The sequence below is a fragment of the Penicillium samsonianum genome, assembly GCF_028829775.1.
Source record: "Penicillium samsonianum strain IBT 33392 chromosome Unknown utg000002l_segment0_segment0, whole genome shotgun sequence".
Lineage (NCBI taxonomy): Eukaryota > Fungi > Ascomycota > Eurotiomycetes > Eurotiales > Aspergillaceae > Penicillium > Penicillium samsonianum.
Window position 1 is genome coordinate 983296 of NW_026643260.1, and position 19480 is coordinate 1002775.

Sequence of the window (19480 nt, forward strand, 5' to 3'; positions counted from 1 at the left end):
TATCGAAGGTCCAGCCCTCGCGGATTAATAATCCCCTGAATTTGAGCTCCACCAAACCCGGGTGCCAACTATGCCAACTGTTGAATTGGCTTAGGACGCCCCTATTATGTATGAACAGTGATTGCATCTCCTCATAGCCTTTATAACAATAAATTTTTCTCTTACCAGTGGCTCAATGCTAAATTTTCTTTTTCGATAAAGCCATTAGATAAAGTCATTGGAAGCCGCGAGGACAGGATTGGACAAGACATGTCTAGACCTCTGCATAGCCCACAAAGCCCATAGCCCAACCCAACCCAACCCACAAATGGGCTGGGCTTTGGGCCCTGCCTTCGGGCCCATTGGTGGGCTATGGGCCCAAGGTGAAAGCCCACCAGGGTTATTTCGGCCTATAATGGGCCCCAAACAATGCAAACATTCCAATTTATCGCAGCTGCATAAGTAATGCATATTTCCCTGGTTATTTTAGGTATTCAAATTACCATTTAAGCTGTATATGAACCATCTTATAAGCTTATAAATTAAGTTATAGGACTGATTGATAAGATATCAAGTAAGATGCTAGGTGATTGAATAGTATATTTACATCCTGATCATGATATATATACTAATAACGCTCATATATATCATCCTTAACTCGCAACCTCTTCCTCCCTAATGTACGCTGCTGAGTATGAATACTCGGTAATTGCGGTGTAGTAGTAGTAGCAGCATCATTATTATCTCCGTTAAGACTATCGCTATCAACATCTATCAAATCCCCAGATATATTATCCTACTCTTTAGTATCACTAATCTTATTAATATCGACATTATCTGGCGTCTTATCCTTCTCTTCTACTAATATATCGGTCTTATTAGTAGTAAAAAACTTTCTAAATTCCTCCGATTTATATACCTTAAGGTCAAACCTTAATATATAGAGATAGAGTATCAGCTCTTCGATAGTATACGGCTTTAAGGAGCCGCGGCGATAATAATAGACGTCGCGTGTAGTATTAAATAGACGCTCTACTCTAGCACCTATTACTAGGATTGCGAGAACATCCCTTATAAGTGTAGCGACGGCCGGAAAACGGGATTTATTCTCTCTCTAGAATGCGAGTGGCTCGGAATTAGTTATATCTATATTAAAATTAGTATCTAGTAAATCATTTGATTAGAAGGATTGGGATTGAATATACTACCGTCAAGATACTACGTCATTTTATTAATAACTAGCTTTGACTTAGTGTTAGATTTCTGGCTTCGAACAAGATTGTGAAGAACTGATCTTATTGTCGATATAGAAGACTCTTATAGACCCTAAGTACTAGTAAGACGTTACTAGATCGGAACAAGTGTATCTTAGAATACTACTCGATACAAATCCTATAGTTCTTTTAAGTCGGACCAGTCATTAGAAAGAAAGAATTAAAATCTACTATCTAGCGATAGTATTATATAAACTATATAGATATGCCCTCGCATTTGATTAGTCTCTTTGTAGTAATCGCGTAGCTTTAACTAACTAGTATCGAGAGAGGTAAGTATCTACTATTTCTATATAACACACTTTCGTTCTAATTGTCTCTTTGATCGTTTAATATACTCGAATAGCAGATTATAGATCTGAAAGATAAGATATGATATTATATCTTATGTCTTTAAGAGGGCAAGTGTATAATCAAAGAATGGCTTTATAATATAAAGAAGATAGTCAATCTAGCGCTATTAATCATCATTAAGGGCGAAGTCTTTCTCGTTGAACTAATCATAAAACTATATAATAAAGATACGGAGTCTCTTAGCTCGCTAGAGTATAAGGAATATTGAATTCCACCGAGTCTTTATATCCTAGATAAGTATAAGCCCTTGCCCTTTAGGTTAAAGTGTAATAAATGAATCCCGGCGCTAAGGACTAGCGCGGATATAAATAGCAAGTGCTCGTATTCTTTTTAAAGTATACGAGATATCCCTTTTTTTTATATTCGCTCTCACGAGGGTACCTTATTACTTAGTCCATTTGGTCTCTATAGTCTTATTCTAAGGGACTGCTTTTAGACGGTCAAGTAGCTGGTTTAAGCTCAATTAGATCATATATATAAGATAGGGGATACAGATAATATTAGTGTTCTTAGTATTAATTGAAGATTGTTATAGCAAAGATTGCTATAGGGCATCAACTAGAGCCTTATTATTCGACGTATTATCGGTGGTCAATCTAAAGATCCGGTCCCGAATTTTATACTTAGTGACCGTTTCTAGGAGGATAGCACTTAGGTTCACACCGGAATATATTCTATAGAGGGGTTTAAAACCAAGTAGCACCTCACGATAGACCTAGTTAGTATCGATAAAATAGCTAGTGATAGCTATAAATGCCTACCTAAATAGAGAAGTCTAACAATCTAATATAACTAAGATCCTCACGTGCTTTGGTAGTAGCCTAAGTATATTCTATTACCGTTCTTTAACACTAAGAGATAGCCGACGTTAAACTATAGTAGCGTAGGGTATAGTTAATAGGCCTAGGGCTAACTATGATTATATAATTAAGCGACGGAAGGATAGGCTTTCGATAAGTCGGAATAGGAGTCGGTTTATAGTAATAAACTATAGGAGTTGATCGTTCTAGGCCTCTTACGAGAAAGGTGCTTCGGCTATATAACCCTAATTAACCCTTATTAGTAAGTAATATTAAAGGATAGGCATTTATATACTAATTAAACAAATCCCCTTATTATACCCTTTTACTTCTATATCATTACAGCATTTCGGCACCCTTTAGTTTCTAGATGACGAGTGATAGTCGTTATACCATAACAGCTAACCTTTCTACTAGCACCATTGGTATTAGCACTAGTTTCTTACTTAATGCTATATAGATACTTAAGGATAAGACCGTAACGCTTACACATCACCTTTAGGCTCCCTAAAACCGAATACGCTACTTATTCAAACTATTTCTAGGTCTCCGAAGCGGAACCATGCTAGGAGTCCTATAGAAGCGTCTTATTATTAGATCTATAGTCGGTCTATAACCACCAATCGACCTAATTACTATGATTCATCGCGTCGAAGAGAAAGAAATCCCGTCTTTTACTAGGACCGACTCGTTAAAAGCACTTAAAGTCTACTTCTAGAGCGATTAACGAAGGAATAGATAGCTAAAGAAACGATGAACCACCGTAGTTACTAAATGCCTACTAGGAAGCAGTGAATGATATAGTATCGAGGTCAGGTTCGAATGGGTCGAACTAAGATGATCCAATCTCGGTTTACTAGCTTTACGATATAATTAGTTGACGATTTAATAATAAATTTAAGATTATATAGTATGAAATGTATAGTAGGAAGGGTATAGGGTTTTAGGGGGATAGGTTTAAGGTCATACATTACAAAAGGCCACCTTCTTAATAATAGGAAACAGCAAATTGATATAATAAACAGAGAATTCATTATAGTGCTAGTCTGAATTAAAATAGATGATTATAATACTCGTATATTATTAGCTATATCATATATATTAAGTGGGTTCAGCCTATCCAAAGCCTATAGATAGCCTATTCCTAGCCCATTTCCTAGTCCATTTATTAATATTATCATTCAAAATATTTCACCCAATAGCTCATAATATATTTTGAAACCTCTATTATATCGAGATTAGATATAATATCACTTATCTATAGAAGTAGAAATAAAGAAGGAGAGATAGGCTATCTGTTAGTATAAAATTCAATCATATAAGCCTATAAAATATGAATTTGTTACTTGAATTTATACTTCAACAGAAAGATACACCTGTTTTAGTCTATATAAAATATATATATCTTCATATTGATACTTAGTAATCTTCCTAGGCGCTATAATAGTATAAATTCCTAGTCAAATTGAAGCTTTTTTGTGTAATTTATATGAAATCTGGCATCATGATGTCGAATTTAGTATAATATCCACTCAATTCCTACTTGTTATAGTGATAATATAATAATACTAAATATACAGGCTGGAACAGGTGTAAAATACAGTCATTAATCAGCTACATTATACATGCCAAGACTGTATTTGTGCATAGATATGGGCTTTGATGGGGGCCCACAGCCCAACCATCGATAGGCTGTGGGTTGGGTTGGGCTCTGAAGATTGAGCCCATAGCCCACTGCGGGTTGGGCTATGGGCTGGGGGTCTAGGCCCATTTGTGGGCTATGCAGAGGTCTACAATAGACCCAAAACCCATTTTGGGTTGGATTGGGTTGGGTTGGGTCCGGGTTAGAGTGGGTTGTGCCGAAGTCTAGTTGGACTTTGACCTCGCTTTTGCTATATAGACTACAATCTGTCCTTGGCGCATTTTTCTGGTACTGTAGATATTCCGGTAACCGAATTACCACAGGCCTGTTTTATCCCGATCGGATATATGCCGGGCCGACCTTGGTCCGAAATGACTCACTCGCCCACAAACTAAATCACGGGATCTGATAAGAACCTTACAAATCATGACGAAACACACAAATACTAGTTTGACAATCCCGTGAGCCCGCTGTGTCGGCTAATTTCTTGCGACAAATCTGGATAACAGGATCCTGCATCTCTGTATGAAAGCTCAGCAGATAGCCATATGAAAGCCGACCAAGCCTGTACGGCCTGCCAAAGAAAGAAGCGCAAGTGTGACAAAGCCTTGCCTAGCTGTGGTCTTTGTGAGAGGCTTGGCCGTTGTTGCAACTATGACAGTCAGGCACAGCCTCGCAGTGGTGACGTTTCCTCTCTTGAAAGGAGGATTTCTCAATTAGAATGCCTTCTCGATGAAAGTATTATGAGAAATTCTGGCCAGGAGTCTACAAATTCAAGGACTGCTACTCATTTTCAAGATAGAAGCGTGATAGATGAGGAACGAGACAACACCCTATCTCTTGCATTCCTAGATATCGAGTGCTTTCGACGGTCACGCTCACATGGCAGGACACCCACTATTGATATTCCGATGGTATGATCCGACCTCTAGCTTCATAGTACTCTTGCTCACCGACTCTTAGGAAGTATTGACAATTTTAAGCGGCGAAAAAACGATTGAGAAAGTCACCACAGATTACTTCAACACAATACATTTGTGGTTACCCGTTATCTCAAGGAAGCGAATTGACCTTGGCATCACCTTCTGGACTAGGGGCTCCGATCTGGCTATGCTTTTTCTTGCAATGAAGTTGATAACTTCCAGGCCTGAGCAAGGAACTTCGTATCAAGAGAACCCTTTGTATGCTGTGTCAAAACGCTTTCTTGCAGCCCTTGAATCGGCTGGCGCGGTATCATTGCTCTATCTGCAGGCTATGCTGTTGGTCGCGTATTATGAGTACGGCCATGCGATATATCCAGCCGCATGGATGACCATCGGTGCCTGCTCCCGTTATTCTGAAATCCTAGGACTGCCTTCGCAGACTGACTTATACAACACTCTAGAGCGGAGTGTAAGTTAGGCTCTGCCCATCCTTCCCCCCTGGACTATTATGTTCTTTTTTTTGTGAGAAATCATTACTGACTCATCATGGACAGACAACTTGGACAGAAGCGGAAGAGAGGAGAAGAGTATGGTGGGGTGTCTTTATTTTAGACAGAGCCATTTCCATTGGGAGTCAGAGAAAGTTCAGTGCCCCCGATCCGAAGGACACCGATCTTCTTCCTGTTGATGATAGTGCTTGGGTAAGTTCTCTCTTAATATTCCAGATGCGCGGTAGAGAACCAATCATTGATAAGAAATCGTTCATTGTGTCAGGATGAAGGTTACGTTTCGAGCGCCATTCACCGTACAGTTTCAATCCCGCTCTCTGTTCCTCAACCTTGTTTCGCTCGGCTTTGTCAATCAGCCATGCTGGCTGGCCGCGCCAGTACGCATGTTTCTTGTGCTCGCTCGTCGGGCACTTTACGCCTTTCCGATGCCGTTTGTCTCACTGACTCGTTAAACAACTTCATTCTTCAACTTGATGCGGATCCTCCAACCTCAGCACCATACGGTTATTTCGCCAGTATAGCCCCCCGCTTTTTAGCCTGGTCTGCATTGATCATGGTTCTGGATAGTTATGCATGCCCAGAGACACTGCAAGCTGGTATGGGCATTTCCGCAGGAAAGGAAGCTCAAAATGGAGACGAAGCAGAGATGCAAGTTCTTGCAGTACAACAACTACGAGATGTGAGCGAACAGACAAATCAGTTCACGAACGAGCTATTGAAATTTATTACCTCAGTCCCAGACCCAACCGAACAGCTTGATCAAGTTTGTCCCCTTATTTTAGACGCTATTTATTGTGTGATGGCGACATTGCAATTTATTTGGCATGAGAGTGGTGATGTTGCAGTTCATTGGAGGATAGAAAACATGAAAACAGCATTAGAACAGCTTGGGGTGCGGTGGAGGCTTGGATCTCAATATCTCTCCATGGAAAAGTACCATGATGTTCTTGAATCTCGGCCAATAGCTGAAACTGGGAAATGAAGTGTCGTCAAGTTCCCCCCTACACTCCTCATTCATTCTGTCTCTCTCTCTCTCTCTCTCTCTCTCTCCCCCTTAAATTTGACCTCTCCCACCTAATGTAACCACACTATGTATCCTTTTTTGTTCATATGAATGAATGATTGCTTGCAAATGGACCTATATCATCGTCGATGCGTGTCATACCTTAAAGGCCATGGAAACCTAGGAGGCAGGAGCAGGCACAAGTTGAAGAAATTGTGAAAGCTACAATTAAAAGCGATGTTGGAGCTGAAATGAATTGTTACGCCGAGAATATCAAAATAATGAGGCGTCGCGTGAATACTTTAAAGTAACTTCGTTCAAGCCCGTTTGTTCGTTGCAGTATTTAATTGGAATCGAAGGTAGTGCGGATCAAAGGAAGAAATATTTGAGTGGAAATTGATGAGATTACGAAAATTAAATACTGAAACTCTGTCCAACAATCTGTTCACTCAACTGCCAAAGACGTTCTGCTGCTTTCGGGTCAACGGCATATTTTTCAGCCCCAATTAACTGGCAGTCAGCAAGAAGAACTCCGCTCGATGCTATCAATGAGGTCGATTAATATTTCGAATTCGGTATGAATCACTCTGGAGAGCACACACCTTTCAGAGAGGGGTCAAAAGCGGCAACCAACGTCGTTGCAGCACCCTGGTCCAATGTCTTTGGTTGTAAAACGCTCTGTATACCTGCGAGATCCTCTGATTGGCCAGGCAAGTGCCTACCAAGCTCGGTCTGCACCAAGCCTGGATGAACCGAAAAAGATGAAATGCCATGTCTTGCAAGGTGCTCATTCAAATAGACACTAAACAAGATGTTGGCAGTTTTCGATTGTCCATATGCCTCCCACGAGCCAAAAGGCTCTGGTCCAAGGGGAAGCCCAAAGCCTTTGATATAATCCCGATTTGGGCGTTCCTCTTCCGGGATATCTGACTTGTCGAAATTATAATCAGAGAACCTGATTGGCGAGAAAAGATAACCGAGGCTCGTCAGGTTCACCACACGTGTTGAACCTGCAGGGTTTGATTTCGCGGCCACAAGCAATGATTGCAAAATCAAATTGGTAAAGAGAAAATGTCCAATATGGTTGGTAGCAAGTTGAAGTTCCGTGCCATCACCAGCAAGACGCTTATCAGACAATGCAATACCAGCATTGTTGATAAGAAGGTCGATTATCTCCGAGTTTTCGAGAACCTTCTTTGCGGCATCTCGCACAGACTTCTGAGATGACAGATCCATCACAAGAGGTTTTACATGGACGTCGGGGTAAGACTGCCCTATGTTTGATGCCATATTATTCAATCTGTCCTCACTGCGGCCACAGATGATCAGGCTAGCGGGATGCTGGGACGCAATGGCCATAGCTGTAGCTCCGCCAATTCCTGAAACTGCGGCACCAGTAATAAGAACTGCCGCCAATGTCAGTTTCACGCTCACTTGATATTTTGAGCATATTCAAAATGGTAGAATACCGTGCTTCCCCCGAATTTCCTCCTCGAACGCTTTGGCGACTTCAAGAGCACCAGTCTTTTCGCCGAATTGCGGAAATGAAGACATTGTCGTAGATGGATTTGCGAAAGTATGATTGAGGGAATGGATTGAAACTGATTCTCGAGATAGAACTTTTTTTTTGATTGCATTACTCGCGACGTGCTTTTATACGTTTCGTTTCGGATAGGCCGGATAGAATAGGATTTGAGTATGATCAAAATTATTTCGAATAACCTTTAAGATTACAGCATGAATGCAAGCGGGCGCATTTCCCGCCTCCCGAGATTTCTATTTAAAAAAAAATCGCCTCTAATTTGAGATAGTGGGGCAAATGCGGCCGCATTCCCGCTTCCCGCGATTTCTATTCGAAAGAAGATCGCCTATTATTTGGGATAGTGGGCCAAATACAGCCCATTCTTCCGGGGCCAAAGGCGTACGAAAAGTAGCGGCGAGTTGCGGGAGGGTAAGGTTCATGAACAATGGTAGGTTTGGCGCCATCCTTATGTAACCGCTTGTGATTGAGTGTTAATACTACCCCATCCCATGGAGATGGTTTTCGAAGTGTGGTATGTTAGATGTATTAAATTTACAAGCGAATACACCTCACCAAAGGGTTATGTAAGAAGCAATACAGGCCCAATTGACAGGGATACTCCGGAAAAACTCCCAATATGTACTAGTATGTCTTGGCATTAGGGTTCGAGAAACAATCGAATAGTGTAGGTGGCGACACCAGTTTCGGGACGTACTGCAGGTATTGCCAGTAGCGGTAGTGTAAGTGGGTAGCACTCCGAGGCAACCTGCAGGATGACCAATTGGTTACTCTTCAATCTGCAGGTATTGGGTTCGATTCCCAACGCTGGCGCAACATAACCACCATCGCGTCTCTGTGGAGAGACACAACAACCCGGGGCAGTGGAGTACCCCAGCGCCTTATCAGGTGAGGCTCAAAGTTTATCGTTCAGGAAGCTTGGAACAATCTCAGTGGATCAAAAAAACATGTATTTAAAAAACAGTTGTTGTAGCCTGCATATCGTTCGCGAAGGGTCAGGGTAAATGAATTCTACTACTACTACTACTACTGTAGTAAAATGTAGGCTCTAATGGTGAATTAAATCAAGTCAAGCACCATTACTCGCATATATTCCAAGTCGCTGTGCCAAATTCTAAGCAATTGTAGTAGTATATGGGTCACCATATCCTGGCAAGGCAAAAAACTGATACACTTTTCCTTCCTGGTCATTCCTGCGCTCCTCGGCCCATTGAGCCAATGCACGAGAGAAAGCCTCCACATCTTGCTGCAACCCGAGGTTGATTGGTTGCAAGTCGTGCCCCATTTGTCTAATGTGTACGCCAGCAGCGACGACCGTGAGACCGAAGTCTGACATATTAAGTTTCTGTTGAATCGCTCCTGTAACCATACCGATGAGGATATCAGAGCATAATCGGGGCTCCTGGCACAGGGCGCGGCCGAGCCCCACACCGTCAACTGTCTCGAGGGCGTTGACAATGCCCTCGACCGTCTTTGAACCGCCTGTGACATATGATTTGGTCTGCGACAAGGTCGGAACAATGAGCTTAGCAAATTCAAGGAAGAACTGCAAACTAGTTAGCGCAAGCATGACGTAAATCCAGAGTTCAAGCCCATACCGCTTCACGTTTAATGGTTGACTCTCGTTTCGTACCGAGGGGCCAGTTCTCGTACCTCCCCCCGAGAGCTCCACGAAGTCGAATCGGTTCTCCTCCAGCGCACCGCACAGCTCCTTGGCATCATCCGGCTAGAATCCGCTTTCTTGGAACTCCACACTGTTGATCTTGATGCCTATGACGAAATCCCTTCGCACTCGCCGAGCAATTTCGTTCCTGATTTCCAGGACTAATCGCATGCGGTTCTCTAGGTTTCCTCCGTATTCATCCGTTCGCTGGTTTGTGGTCGGGGATAGAAACTGGCTAAGGAGATAACCGTGGGCACCGTGCAACTGGATACCGTCAAATCCTGCTTTATCGAGGTACTCGGCAGCATGGGCGAAGCTTTCCACAACATAAGCAATGTCCTCCTTTGTCGCGGCCCGGGGCCTCGCATATGTCGCCTCGTTAATGAATCCCAACAGGGGAACATCACTGGCACTGATTGGACATGGCTGGAGATGTTCCGGTGACTGGCGGCCCGGGTGCGATACCTGGGCCATAATGAGCGAACCATGAGCCTTTGCGACCGATGCAAGCTCATGAAAACGGTCAAACCGCTCGCCAGAAAATGGAGCGGCACATGGAATGACCAGATTGCCCGCAGCCTGAAGCTGATCGGGTTCTATCATAACATTCCCGGTCAGGAGGAGACCGACCTTCCCCTCACCCCAGTGGCCGTAGGCCTTGATAAGTGCAGGCGAGGGAATGCCGCGCGCATCTAGATCGGTAGGGGATCAGGACGCGAGATGCTCACTCATAGCACCCTTTAGAAAACGGTTCGGCGCAGACCGCCCAGAGAATGTAAAGCTCAGAGGCTGGGCAAGAGGAGCAGGTCGACATAGTCAGACTGAATGCGCGGTGTAGACGACATGCTGAATCGGTTTTGGCAGGCAACTGATCACTAAAAAGAACCCAGTATCAGTTGCGGGCCGTTAATATGGGCGTTTTAAATGTCTGGGTTGGCATCGCCACCGTTGAAACCGATGTTGCTAACATTTGTAAGCGATCTTTGCGAGAAGATTCTGTGGATTATCCCACATGCTGAATGACAGAAAAGTGAATGCGCAAATCAATGTGGAGCGCACCACTGTGCTATGTTTACAAAGTTGTTGAAGTAAATTACAAAGCTAAACTCGGAAGGAATCGAAGGATTAACTTCCGTAGCCGCTAATCTTAATTCGCGGATTTGATTACAAAGTTAGATTCGGAACGATCAACTTCCGTAGCCGCTAAACTCTAAAGCAATGTTTGCCGGCATTTTTCGACGTTGGTCCCGCAATTACATCATCTTATCAACCCACGTAACTAGGTCAACGTATTCAACCATCGAACGGTAAGCATCACCAAGCGGTAAGCTCTGTATGCCGTGCAAAATAGCATATCCCGATCTATTATATCTCAATAAATTCCCATCTATCTTGCTAAATATTTTGGGATTTATATTTGGAAATGATGGATAGCCTATGTTCAAAATTTGAAGTAACTTGCTACATTAGATACGCAGGTATAATAATATGTATTTTGATATAAATTTCGTGGACTATCATCTAATTTTGTTGTGAGAAAACAACAAGTATCATCCTACATTGCGTTTATTCACTTTTCTATTATAAGGATCAAATATTGATTTCTTGTCGAGTTACGAAGGATTGACAAAGTGCTAAATGGCATGGCATACAGAGCTTACTGCTCGGTGTTATTTAATATCTCCTTGTCTCCGGTAGTAGAGTTTAGCCACTCACCTTGTACATTACATACGGCGTTCCAACGAAGAAATGTTCTAAGTTTTCTATGGAACGTTTTACAAAATGAACTTGATGGTTTTGAATGAATCTGAAACAAATACTAATTTGATTTGAAAGCAATGATGCGTGGGTTTGCTGACAACATCATAGATTACAAACAAACATGTCTTTGACTAAGAAGGTCCGAGGCGCAACCCGTCGGTATTACCAAGACAATTAGGGGTTTAAAAGAGTTCTACATTTCCTTACCTGGATATCTTTCGCCAGATTCTTCCCATTTTCAAAGATATCAACTGGAGACAACGAAGAGTACGTTCAGGTTATCAATTTTGACAAATTCGTACTACATCCTCGTGAGCTGACACGATCCAAACATTTCAGATGACCACCACGAACGTCCTTATTGTTGGCGCCGCAGGGCAGACAGGAGCATCCATTACGAACAGTCTTTTGGAATTCCCGACTGAGTTTGTATGTATTGATCTGCGATATTCTATCGAAAGACACTAGCTCCGTCAGGAGCATCTCAGATAAGTTGGGAGTCATACTGATTTTCACGACAGGAAATCACCGCCCTATTGCGCCCGGCGTCAGCAGATAAACCAGAGAATGTCGCGCTGAAAGAGCGCGGGGTTAAACTGGCCCCTGCTGACCTTCAGGGGCCACAGGATGAACTTATCAAGCTCCTTTCTGGGATTGACGTGGTCATCTCCGCCATCGGGCCGACAGCTCAACTGGACCAGATTCCACTTGCGACCGCTGCAAAAGCAGCTGGTGTGAAGCGATTTATCCCCTGCGGATTTATTACGGTTGCACCACCGAAGGGGGTTATGTGGCTGCGCGACCAGGTACGGTTGCCTCGTCCTTATAACAACTCAGAAATAAAGCATTCAGGATGAGAGCTAACAAAATACTTTCTTTGAAGAAAGAGGATGTCTATAATCACATCCGCGAGCTATCCCTGCCGTACACGATCATAGATGTTGGCTGGTGGTTTCAGGTTGCGGTCCCTCGTGTTCCATCTGGCCGCGTAGACTACGCGGTGATGAACCCTGACGCTAACGCAATCATCGGCGATGGCGACCAGCTTAGCGGGCTCACGGACCTGCGAGATGTCGGTCGTTATGTCGCGAGAATAATCGTGGACCCTCGCACGCTGAACAAGATGGTGTTTGCGTACAACGAGCTACTCACACAGGACAAGATATTCAAGCTGATGGGGGAGCTGAGTGGGGAGAAAATTGAAAGAACCTATGTATGTTTTGGTCTCCATGCACCGTATACAGAATCCGCTAATTATTTCCTAGCTTCCCGCGGCCGAAATACACTCACGAGTCGACACCGCTAGAAAGGCGATGAAAGAAGGATCCACAGATGCGCTTGACAAATTGATGCTTTATACGAGCGAATACTGTCTGTCCTGGGGCCTGCGAGGAGACAATACGCCAGAATACGCAAAGTTTTTGGGATATGTGACTTCCAAGGAGCTCTATCCAGACTTCAATGGTGTGAGATTTGAAGATTACCTGAGGGAAGTGCTTGAGGGAAAGGCCAAGCGAGTTTATCCAGACTTGAAGTTCCCAAAATCATAAACTAAACAAGGGGTTTCAATGGTCCCAATTTGCTGCACAAGGAGAAGGAAGTCTGATTGACGCAGCTTTGGTTAGACTAGATATTTAAAAAAAAGAATTCAAGACAGAAGCGCTCAAAAAGATTCCAGAGCTTTCATTGCGTTGCATATTGAAAAAGCACGAAAACCTTGGTGAAGCTCTTTAGAGATCACGGTGCCGAACGAAAATTATCGAATGACAAGACACATGTCAAGAAAAGGATTGAAAAGCTCAACAAACAAATCATCGACCGAGAGACAGGTGCCGATTTCGGTAGACGAAGTCGCAACAACAGTTTGATGAACGGTGGACAGATCGACATTCGGCCTCAGGATAAGCGCAAGTGGTCACAGAGTTCGTGCAACAGCCCTATGTCGGATACGGACCTTCACGCCGAGCTTGCTACAACGACTGAGATCCTTTCATCGGCCCGTCAAGTGAGTGTACTTAGTCTTCGTGGTAACGTGAAGGATGATCCGGATCTACATCCTATCTATTTATCAGATGGATCAAGCACTTCTGTGAAAGATGCGTTCTTGGATAATCAACATAGCACACGTGCTATAATCTTGGCCCCCCAAGGAGCGGCTGACTTGTCAAAAAAGGCCAACCTGCCACCGCCCAAAGTGCCAAAAGTCTCTATTGGGACTTCTCAAAGCTCTTCACCTCCTGCGAATTGTTGTTCCAAGTCTGGTTCGTACCACAACAAAGCAGACTTTGATTTTCATTCACTTACTTTATCGCAGTTGCATGCTTTTACCTCCAGTTCACTCAAAGCGGGAAGCAGCCCCAGGGCAGCTATTATGCAATATACCTAGCAGATCGCACTTCTCTCAATTTGAAAGTCGAGCTTGCGGAGAAACTGCAGATCGACCCTTGTCTTGTCTCTCGTTAAATTTGGGTCAAGAATAAAGGCTTGAAGGTCCTGGTGGATGACGATATGGTCCAACAACTTCCCGAGGCGCTGATCATGATTGCAGATATCTGTGAACTCTCGTACACAGAAATGGCTCCCTCGAGCGCAAAGTGCTCTGGGGTGGAAGTAAAGCTCGTGTTCTAGCTATTGCATATAAGAAACAATACAGGTCGCACTGACAGGTATTCCGGGCGAAATTGTAGTATAGGCTTGCGTGTCTCGGCAGTTAGGCTTCGAGAAACAATGGATGAAAGAGTGTAGGTGGTGACACCAGTTATGGGACGTAGGGTAAAAGAGATGATATTACCGTAATTTACGGGGACTTACCGAAAATACATGGACGAATTTAAAGCCTGGCGGAATGATATCCTAGAACTAGGAAATGCACGTGACGCATGTGGGGCTCAGGATGAGAAAGTAACCACAATCTATTTAGCCAATGGCAGTATTTGAACGCCCGTACTTTTGCCCAAGATTAATATCGTTTTTCTTTCACCAGCCGTTGTTTAATCCATTTTATCACCATCTGCACCATCAACACATCAACATAACGCTGATCGGCCTTCATCATTTACAATATGACTGTTCAACAAATCAATCCCAAAGCAGCCGACACGGCTAACTTACACAAAATGGGAAGATTGTACAATCTGGATTATGATCCAACGTGTTGACTTCGAGTCATGCCATCCATGCCCTCGCTAGTTTGTCTGTGCATTGAGGACATTTATCGACTCGAAAAAAAACTTGCGGGCCACCGTCTCTCCATGAGCGGCCTCAAGATCTTATTTTCAAAACTTCAAGCGCAAATTCCGACGGTCTTCAAAAGCCCTATATGGTCAAGCATATGCTAGATGGGCTGTTTGACGTCTATCTCAAAAACGATGATTATGAGTGGGACTTTCAAGATGGATGTTATAGCAACGGTTTACACCTTGATATGCATTAAACTGTTGTATTGATGCTTTCATGAGGTAGATGAGACGGACACCCAAATAAAGGTGAATCTCTGTGAAATCTTGCTTTGGCCTAGATGGTGCTGTTTTTACGAGTCACTAGAGTTGATTTGATTGGCTTATAACCCCGCCCTCGAAGGGCGTCACTACCTAGAATATTCGAAATGGGATTCCTAGTTAGGAGTTCCGGTTTGAACCTCTAAGGAATCAAACTTCCCTCCCGTTCTTATCTCTCGCTATAGATGATACTGTTTCGGGCCTAGCAGCCCAGAAGATTTGGGAGTTGTTTGCGATTTGTGGAGTTAAAAGTAGTGAGGAGCTTCTTAGGTCACTTACCGCCTATACTATCGAACATCGTGAGCGAGCCCCCGCTAAGTGCTAAGCGATATCCGGACATTAACAATTTTTCTAGTTCGCGAAGCCCAACTTAGGACCGAGAGAGGTAGCGGGTCCGAGATTAACTCTTAGCTGAAGGAAAAGACGATCGAAACACCTCTCACTCCTCCGTATGACAAACGTGGATCTGAGCGCCTTCTGAAATAGGCTGTAACGGAAGGCCGAACGACTTATAATAATATGGCTGGCATAGGGGAGCGAAAAAGGAAGAGAGAAACAATAGTTATAGCTTGAAGTTGATGGACTAGCGTCCTAGAGCATCTGCGAGTTGTGAAAGTGGGATATCTAGCGATAAGACTCCCTAAAAAAATCTGTCGCCTCAAACGCGCTAAACGGTAAGACACTAACTACTGCTTCAAATCTATGATTGATGAGATAAGGGACTTATGATTCACTTTTTGCCTTAGGTCGATGACGCTAATCCTTAGGGTTTACCGATACCCCGCGATAGCTCCTTACTATTATATATGAATTCAGCCTACGAAATGAAGGTTATAACAACAATAATTATAGAATGCGTCAAATCGAACTCCGCTATAGCGAAGTACGGGCAGCACACTAGCACAGCTATGGTAACAACTAAGCTGGAGAAGACATAGGATTATATCAACGAGTTATCCAAATATAGTTATAATCAAGCAATCAAGACCATTCGAAGGGACATGTTACACACTGCTAACTGGTCACAGTTAGGTTAGAAGGTTTCCAGGTTATACTTGCCTTATGCTTCTCAGGTTTCCAACGTCAACGATCTGTACTCTCAACCGTACTGTTGCCTAACAGGCCTTACTGTAGGATGGGTCCTATTGAGGTATCGAGGAACGATGCCAGGTAGAGCGCCGAGTAGATCTATACCGGAGTATTGGTCTGCTCGTGAGTGTTGTCAAGTTATAATCAAGTTAAAGAGTCACTAAAGTTCCAAAGGTATACACAAGTAACAATGTATGATTGAAGACGAAGAACTAGACTAAGTACATGAGAGAGTGTCCTTATATATCCTTCGTATCCTACTCCCTGGGTGACTCCCCTGGAGTCACTATTGGAGTCGCTGGTGACTCCTGGATATACTCCCGTGGAGTAGATCTGGGAGTCACGGTCACGTGGTGATTGCCTAATCGTGGTGGCAGAGGTTTGCTGGTCCATATAGTAATATATATACCGGATATCCTCTGGAAGTGGGTCCTACTTAGGGCTGATCATGCTCTTGCTCACTAAGCATGATCACGGTTTCTCTTTTCCCTAAACGCCTGGGGATCCTAAGGTATAGGATCTTACACGTGATCTGATGACAGATCGATTGGTTGGCTCTCGGTGGCCCATTAGTAGTTGCGGTCTCTATAATTGATTGGTGACTAGCATGTCCGTAATATCATCTCCCCCTCTCCTAGGAGTGTCGTCCCCGAGACTCATAAATCTGCGGTCCCCCCTTAGGTTGGTGATGTTTTTCTTTTCCTCAATGTCGTCTCCTCACTATGCTAGTTTCTAACGAAGTGCGTAAGAAAAATAGGTTACGTCAATACAACACTATTTTGGTAGCGGGTTCAATTGTCGATACCCCGTGTGAACACTGTTCGAACAACTCCATCGACTATGTCATGGACTCGAAAAGTTAGAATTGTGCGGAGTGTACCCGTCGCGGTCGTAAATACGTGAAGCGTTTCCATAACGATCGTGAGTGGGAATCGTTGGAACGTGACCGTCAGAAGGTGGCGGTGGAGTTGGAGTAAGCCCAAAAACAATGGCTTGAATATTCATAGCGAATGAATCAGGCGATGTTAAAAATACTTCGCCTTTAGAAACAACAATAGTTTCTTAAAGATCGTGGTGGTTAGATGTTAAATCATGACTCGGTGGTTATAGAGCAGTTGGATGCTAAGGATCCTCCGTCTATTGAGGACCTCGCTAAGCTGGATCGTCTCGCCGAAGAGCACGATACTCAGATTCTTGCCGCCACGTTAGAGAATCCTACTCTGACCCAGATGTTCGGTCCCCTATCCCCTTCCGTCTTAGAGGGGATGGACTTGGCCTTCCTAGTCGATTCTTCCGGTAGAACTATTAAACCAGCTAGGGGCAGCCCCTTAGGTTCTCGATAGGTTCCCATATGTTTTCAGAGGTATCGTACCCCTTCTATCTCACTAAGTAGTGAGGCTTTCCGCTCATTCGTTTCATTTCTAGAATTTCCTCAACCTCATATTCGTTTTCGGTTTCTTCTTCTATTTCCACATTTGTCGCGAGTTTAGCGTTGTTTGGTGCGGGTTCGAGTAACGAGATATGGAACACTAGGTGGAGTTTTTACATGCTTTCCGGTAGCCTCAAGCGATAATTGACCGGTCCCAATTTTTCTTCAATTTCGAATGGTCCCAATCGTAGATGGTCCAATTTGTTACTAGGTCGCTTGGTTTTAATGTTACGGCGTAAAAGATAAACCTTTTCCCCCTCTTTAGGTCAGGTCCCTCCTGGTGTTGTTAGTCGTAGTACTTTTTCATGCGTATATTAATGAAGTCAATGTCTCTGGATAGTTGTAGATATAACTGTTTTAGCCCGCTGGCCTTTAGCCTTACTAATTCCGCCACGGCTGTTTTACCAATTGGTTCTCTAAACATCATAGGGTTATACCTATAGTTTACGAAGAATAGTGATTCTCGTGTTGTAGAGTGTACTACATTATTGTATGCTAGTTGTGCTGTTAGTAATAGTCCTGCCTAGTCGTCTTGCTGGTAGTTCACGTAGTGCCGTAGGTACTATTTCAACGTCTGGTTCACTCTTTCTGTTTGTCCGTTGGTTTGTGGATGGTATGCGGTAGAGAGTCTTAGCTCAATACCCATTTGATCCGTAAATGACTGCCATATCTTTGATATGAACAACTTGTCTCTGTCTGATATAATCTTGCTCGGCATTCTATGGTTTGCGACCATATGTCGTAGCACGATGTTTGCCATTTGGTCGGCGTTAATGGTTTCTATAGTCGGAATCATATAGGCGTACTTTGTGAGCCTATCGACTATAACCATGATCATGTCGTGTCCTTCTAAGACTGGTAGCTTCGTGATGAAGTCTATGGTGATCCATTCCCATGGAGTATTTGGTGTCTCCGATAGTTATAGTTGCCCGTATGGTGCGTGTCGTGCTAGCTTGTTCCTTTGGCACGTATCGCATCCCTAGATGTAGAATCGGACCTTACGGTTCATGTTTGGAAAATAGTAGTTTCGCGAAACATGCTCCACTATCTTTTCTACCCCCATATGTCCGTGTGCGAGGTCGTTATGATGTCTTCGGATGACCTCGTTTCTAAATTGTAGCGGGACATATATCAATCCGTGCGCGTAGACCATTCCGGTCTCGTCCGTGGTAAATTATGGTTGGGTGTATGACCCGTCCCTGACTGACTTTGATGCGACGTCGTTATCTTGCGCTACTCGGATTTGTTATAAAAGGTCGTCATCCTTGACTTCGATCGTCGCGGCCAGCATCTGTTTGTTGTACGAGATGGTTCTATCTTGGTTTTGTTTTAATATAGCGGGTTCCGCTGCCTTGGTACCAAGCTCGTAATCTGGTCGCCTACTTAAAGCGTCTGCTTGGCTATTCTCTGTCCCCTTGCAGTGTATGATTCTAAAATCGTATTGTGCTAGGGTTTCAGCCTATCGCGCTTATCGTCGTGTGAGAACCTTGGTCGTCGTGAAGAACGTGAGGTTCTTATGATCGGTCCGTACCGTCATAGTGTGTTTTGCTCCTTCTAGATATACTCTCCAGACTTAGAATGCTGACACTATAGCTAATAGTTCCTTATCGTGCATATCGTAATTGAGCTCTATAGGGATTATCTTCCTAGACCAGAATGCGACCGGTTAGGAAGTCCCTTTTTCTTCTTGAGTTAGTCTAGCTCCGAGAGCGTAGTCTGAGGCGTCCGTTTCTAACACGATTGGTAGATCGTAATTGAATGTAGCTATAATCGTTCGTTTGTTAAATAGTTTCTTTAGTTCCTAAAACGATGTTTCTGCTACGTCGTCCCATACAAATGTTTGTCCTTTCTTAGTGAATTGGTAGAGTCCGGTTGCTATACTAGCATACCCGTCGATGATCTTCCGATAGTAGTTTGTAAGTCCAAGAAATTGTTACACTTCTTTAACGTTTCTGGGTGTAGGCCATTCCATGATGCTTTTAACCTTATCCTCTTCTATGCCTAACCCGTCTAGGCT

General features: G+C 43.6%; 5 protein-coding genes across 5 annotated transcripts; 3 read left to right on the forward strand and 2 right to left on the reverse strand.

The window, feature by feature from the left end:
* Nucleotides 1–5174: 5174 nt before the first annotated feature.
* On the forward strand, nucleotides 5175–5751 carry N7471_002220 (fungal specific transcription factor domain-containing protein; the record flags this gene model as incomplete). The annotated part of the gene is made up of 3 exons (XM_057274940.1): nucleotides 5175–5441; nucleotides 5527–5673; nucleotides 5698–5751. The coding sequence occupies 3 exons, from the start codon at nucleotides 5175–5177 to the stop codon at nucleotides 5749–5751; spliced, it is 468 nt and encodes a 155-aa protein (XP_057139578.1).
* An 88-nt stretch (nucleotides 5752–5839) lies between these two features.
* Nucleotides 5840–6281, forward strand: N7471_002221 (uncharacterized protein; the record flags this gene model as incomplete). Its single annotated transcript, XM_057274941.1, is given in 2 exon segments — nucleotides 5840–6244; nucleotides 6264–6281. 2 exon segments carry the CDS (start codon nucleotides 5840–5842, stop codon nucleotides 6279–6281), a joined length of 423 nt encoding a protein of 140 aa, XP_057139579.1.
* A 617-nt stretch (nucleotides 6282–6898) lies between these two features.
* Nucleotides 6899–8038, reverse strand: N7471_002222 (retinol dehydrogenase; the record flags this gene model as incomplete). The annotated part of the gene is made up of 3 exons (XM_057274942.1): nucleotides 6899–7026; nucleotides 7087–7890; nucleotides 7954–8038. 3 exons carry the CDS (start codon nucleotides 8036–8038, stop codon nucleotides 6899–6901), a joined length of 1017 nt encoding a protein of 338 aa, XP_057139580.1.
* A 1100-nt stretch (nucleotides 8039–9138) lies between these two features.
* On the reverse strand, nucleotides 9139–10701 carry N7471_002223 (uncharacterized protein; the record flags this gene model as incomplete). Its single annotated transcript, XM_057274943.1, has 3 exons — nucleotides 9139–9750; nucleotides 9817–10379; nucleotides 10656–10701. 3 exons carry the CDS (start codon nucleotides 10699–10701, stop codon nucleotides 9139–9141), a joined length of 1221 nt encoding a protein of 406 aa, XP_057139581.1.
* A 1086-nt stretch (nucleotides 10702–11787) lies between these two features.
* On the forward strand, nucleotides 11788–12998 carry N7471_002224 (aromatic alcohol reductase; the record flags this gene model as incomplete). The annotated part of the gene is made up of 4 exons (XM_057274944.1): nucleotides 11788–11877; nucleotides 11970–12254; nucleotides 12332–12661; nucleotides 12714–12998. The coding sequence occupies 4 exons, from the start codon at nucleotides 11788–11790 to the stop codon at nucleotides 12996–12998; spliced, it is 990 nt and encodes a 329-aa protein (XP_057139582.1).
* Between the last annotated feature and the right edge of the window lie 6482 nt (nucleotides 12999–19480).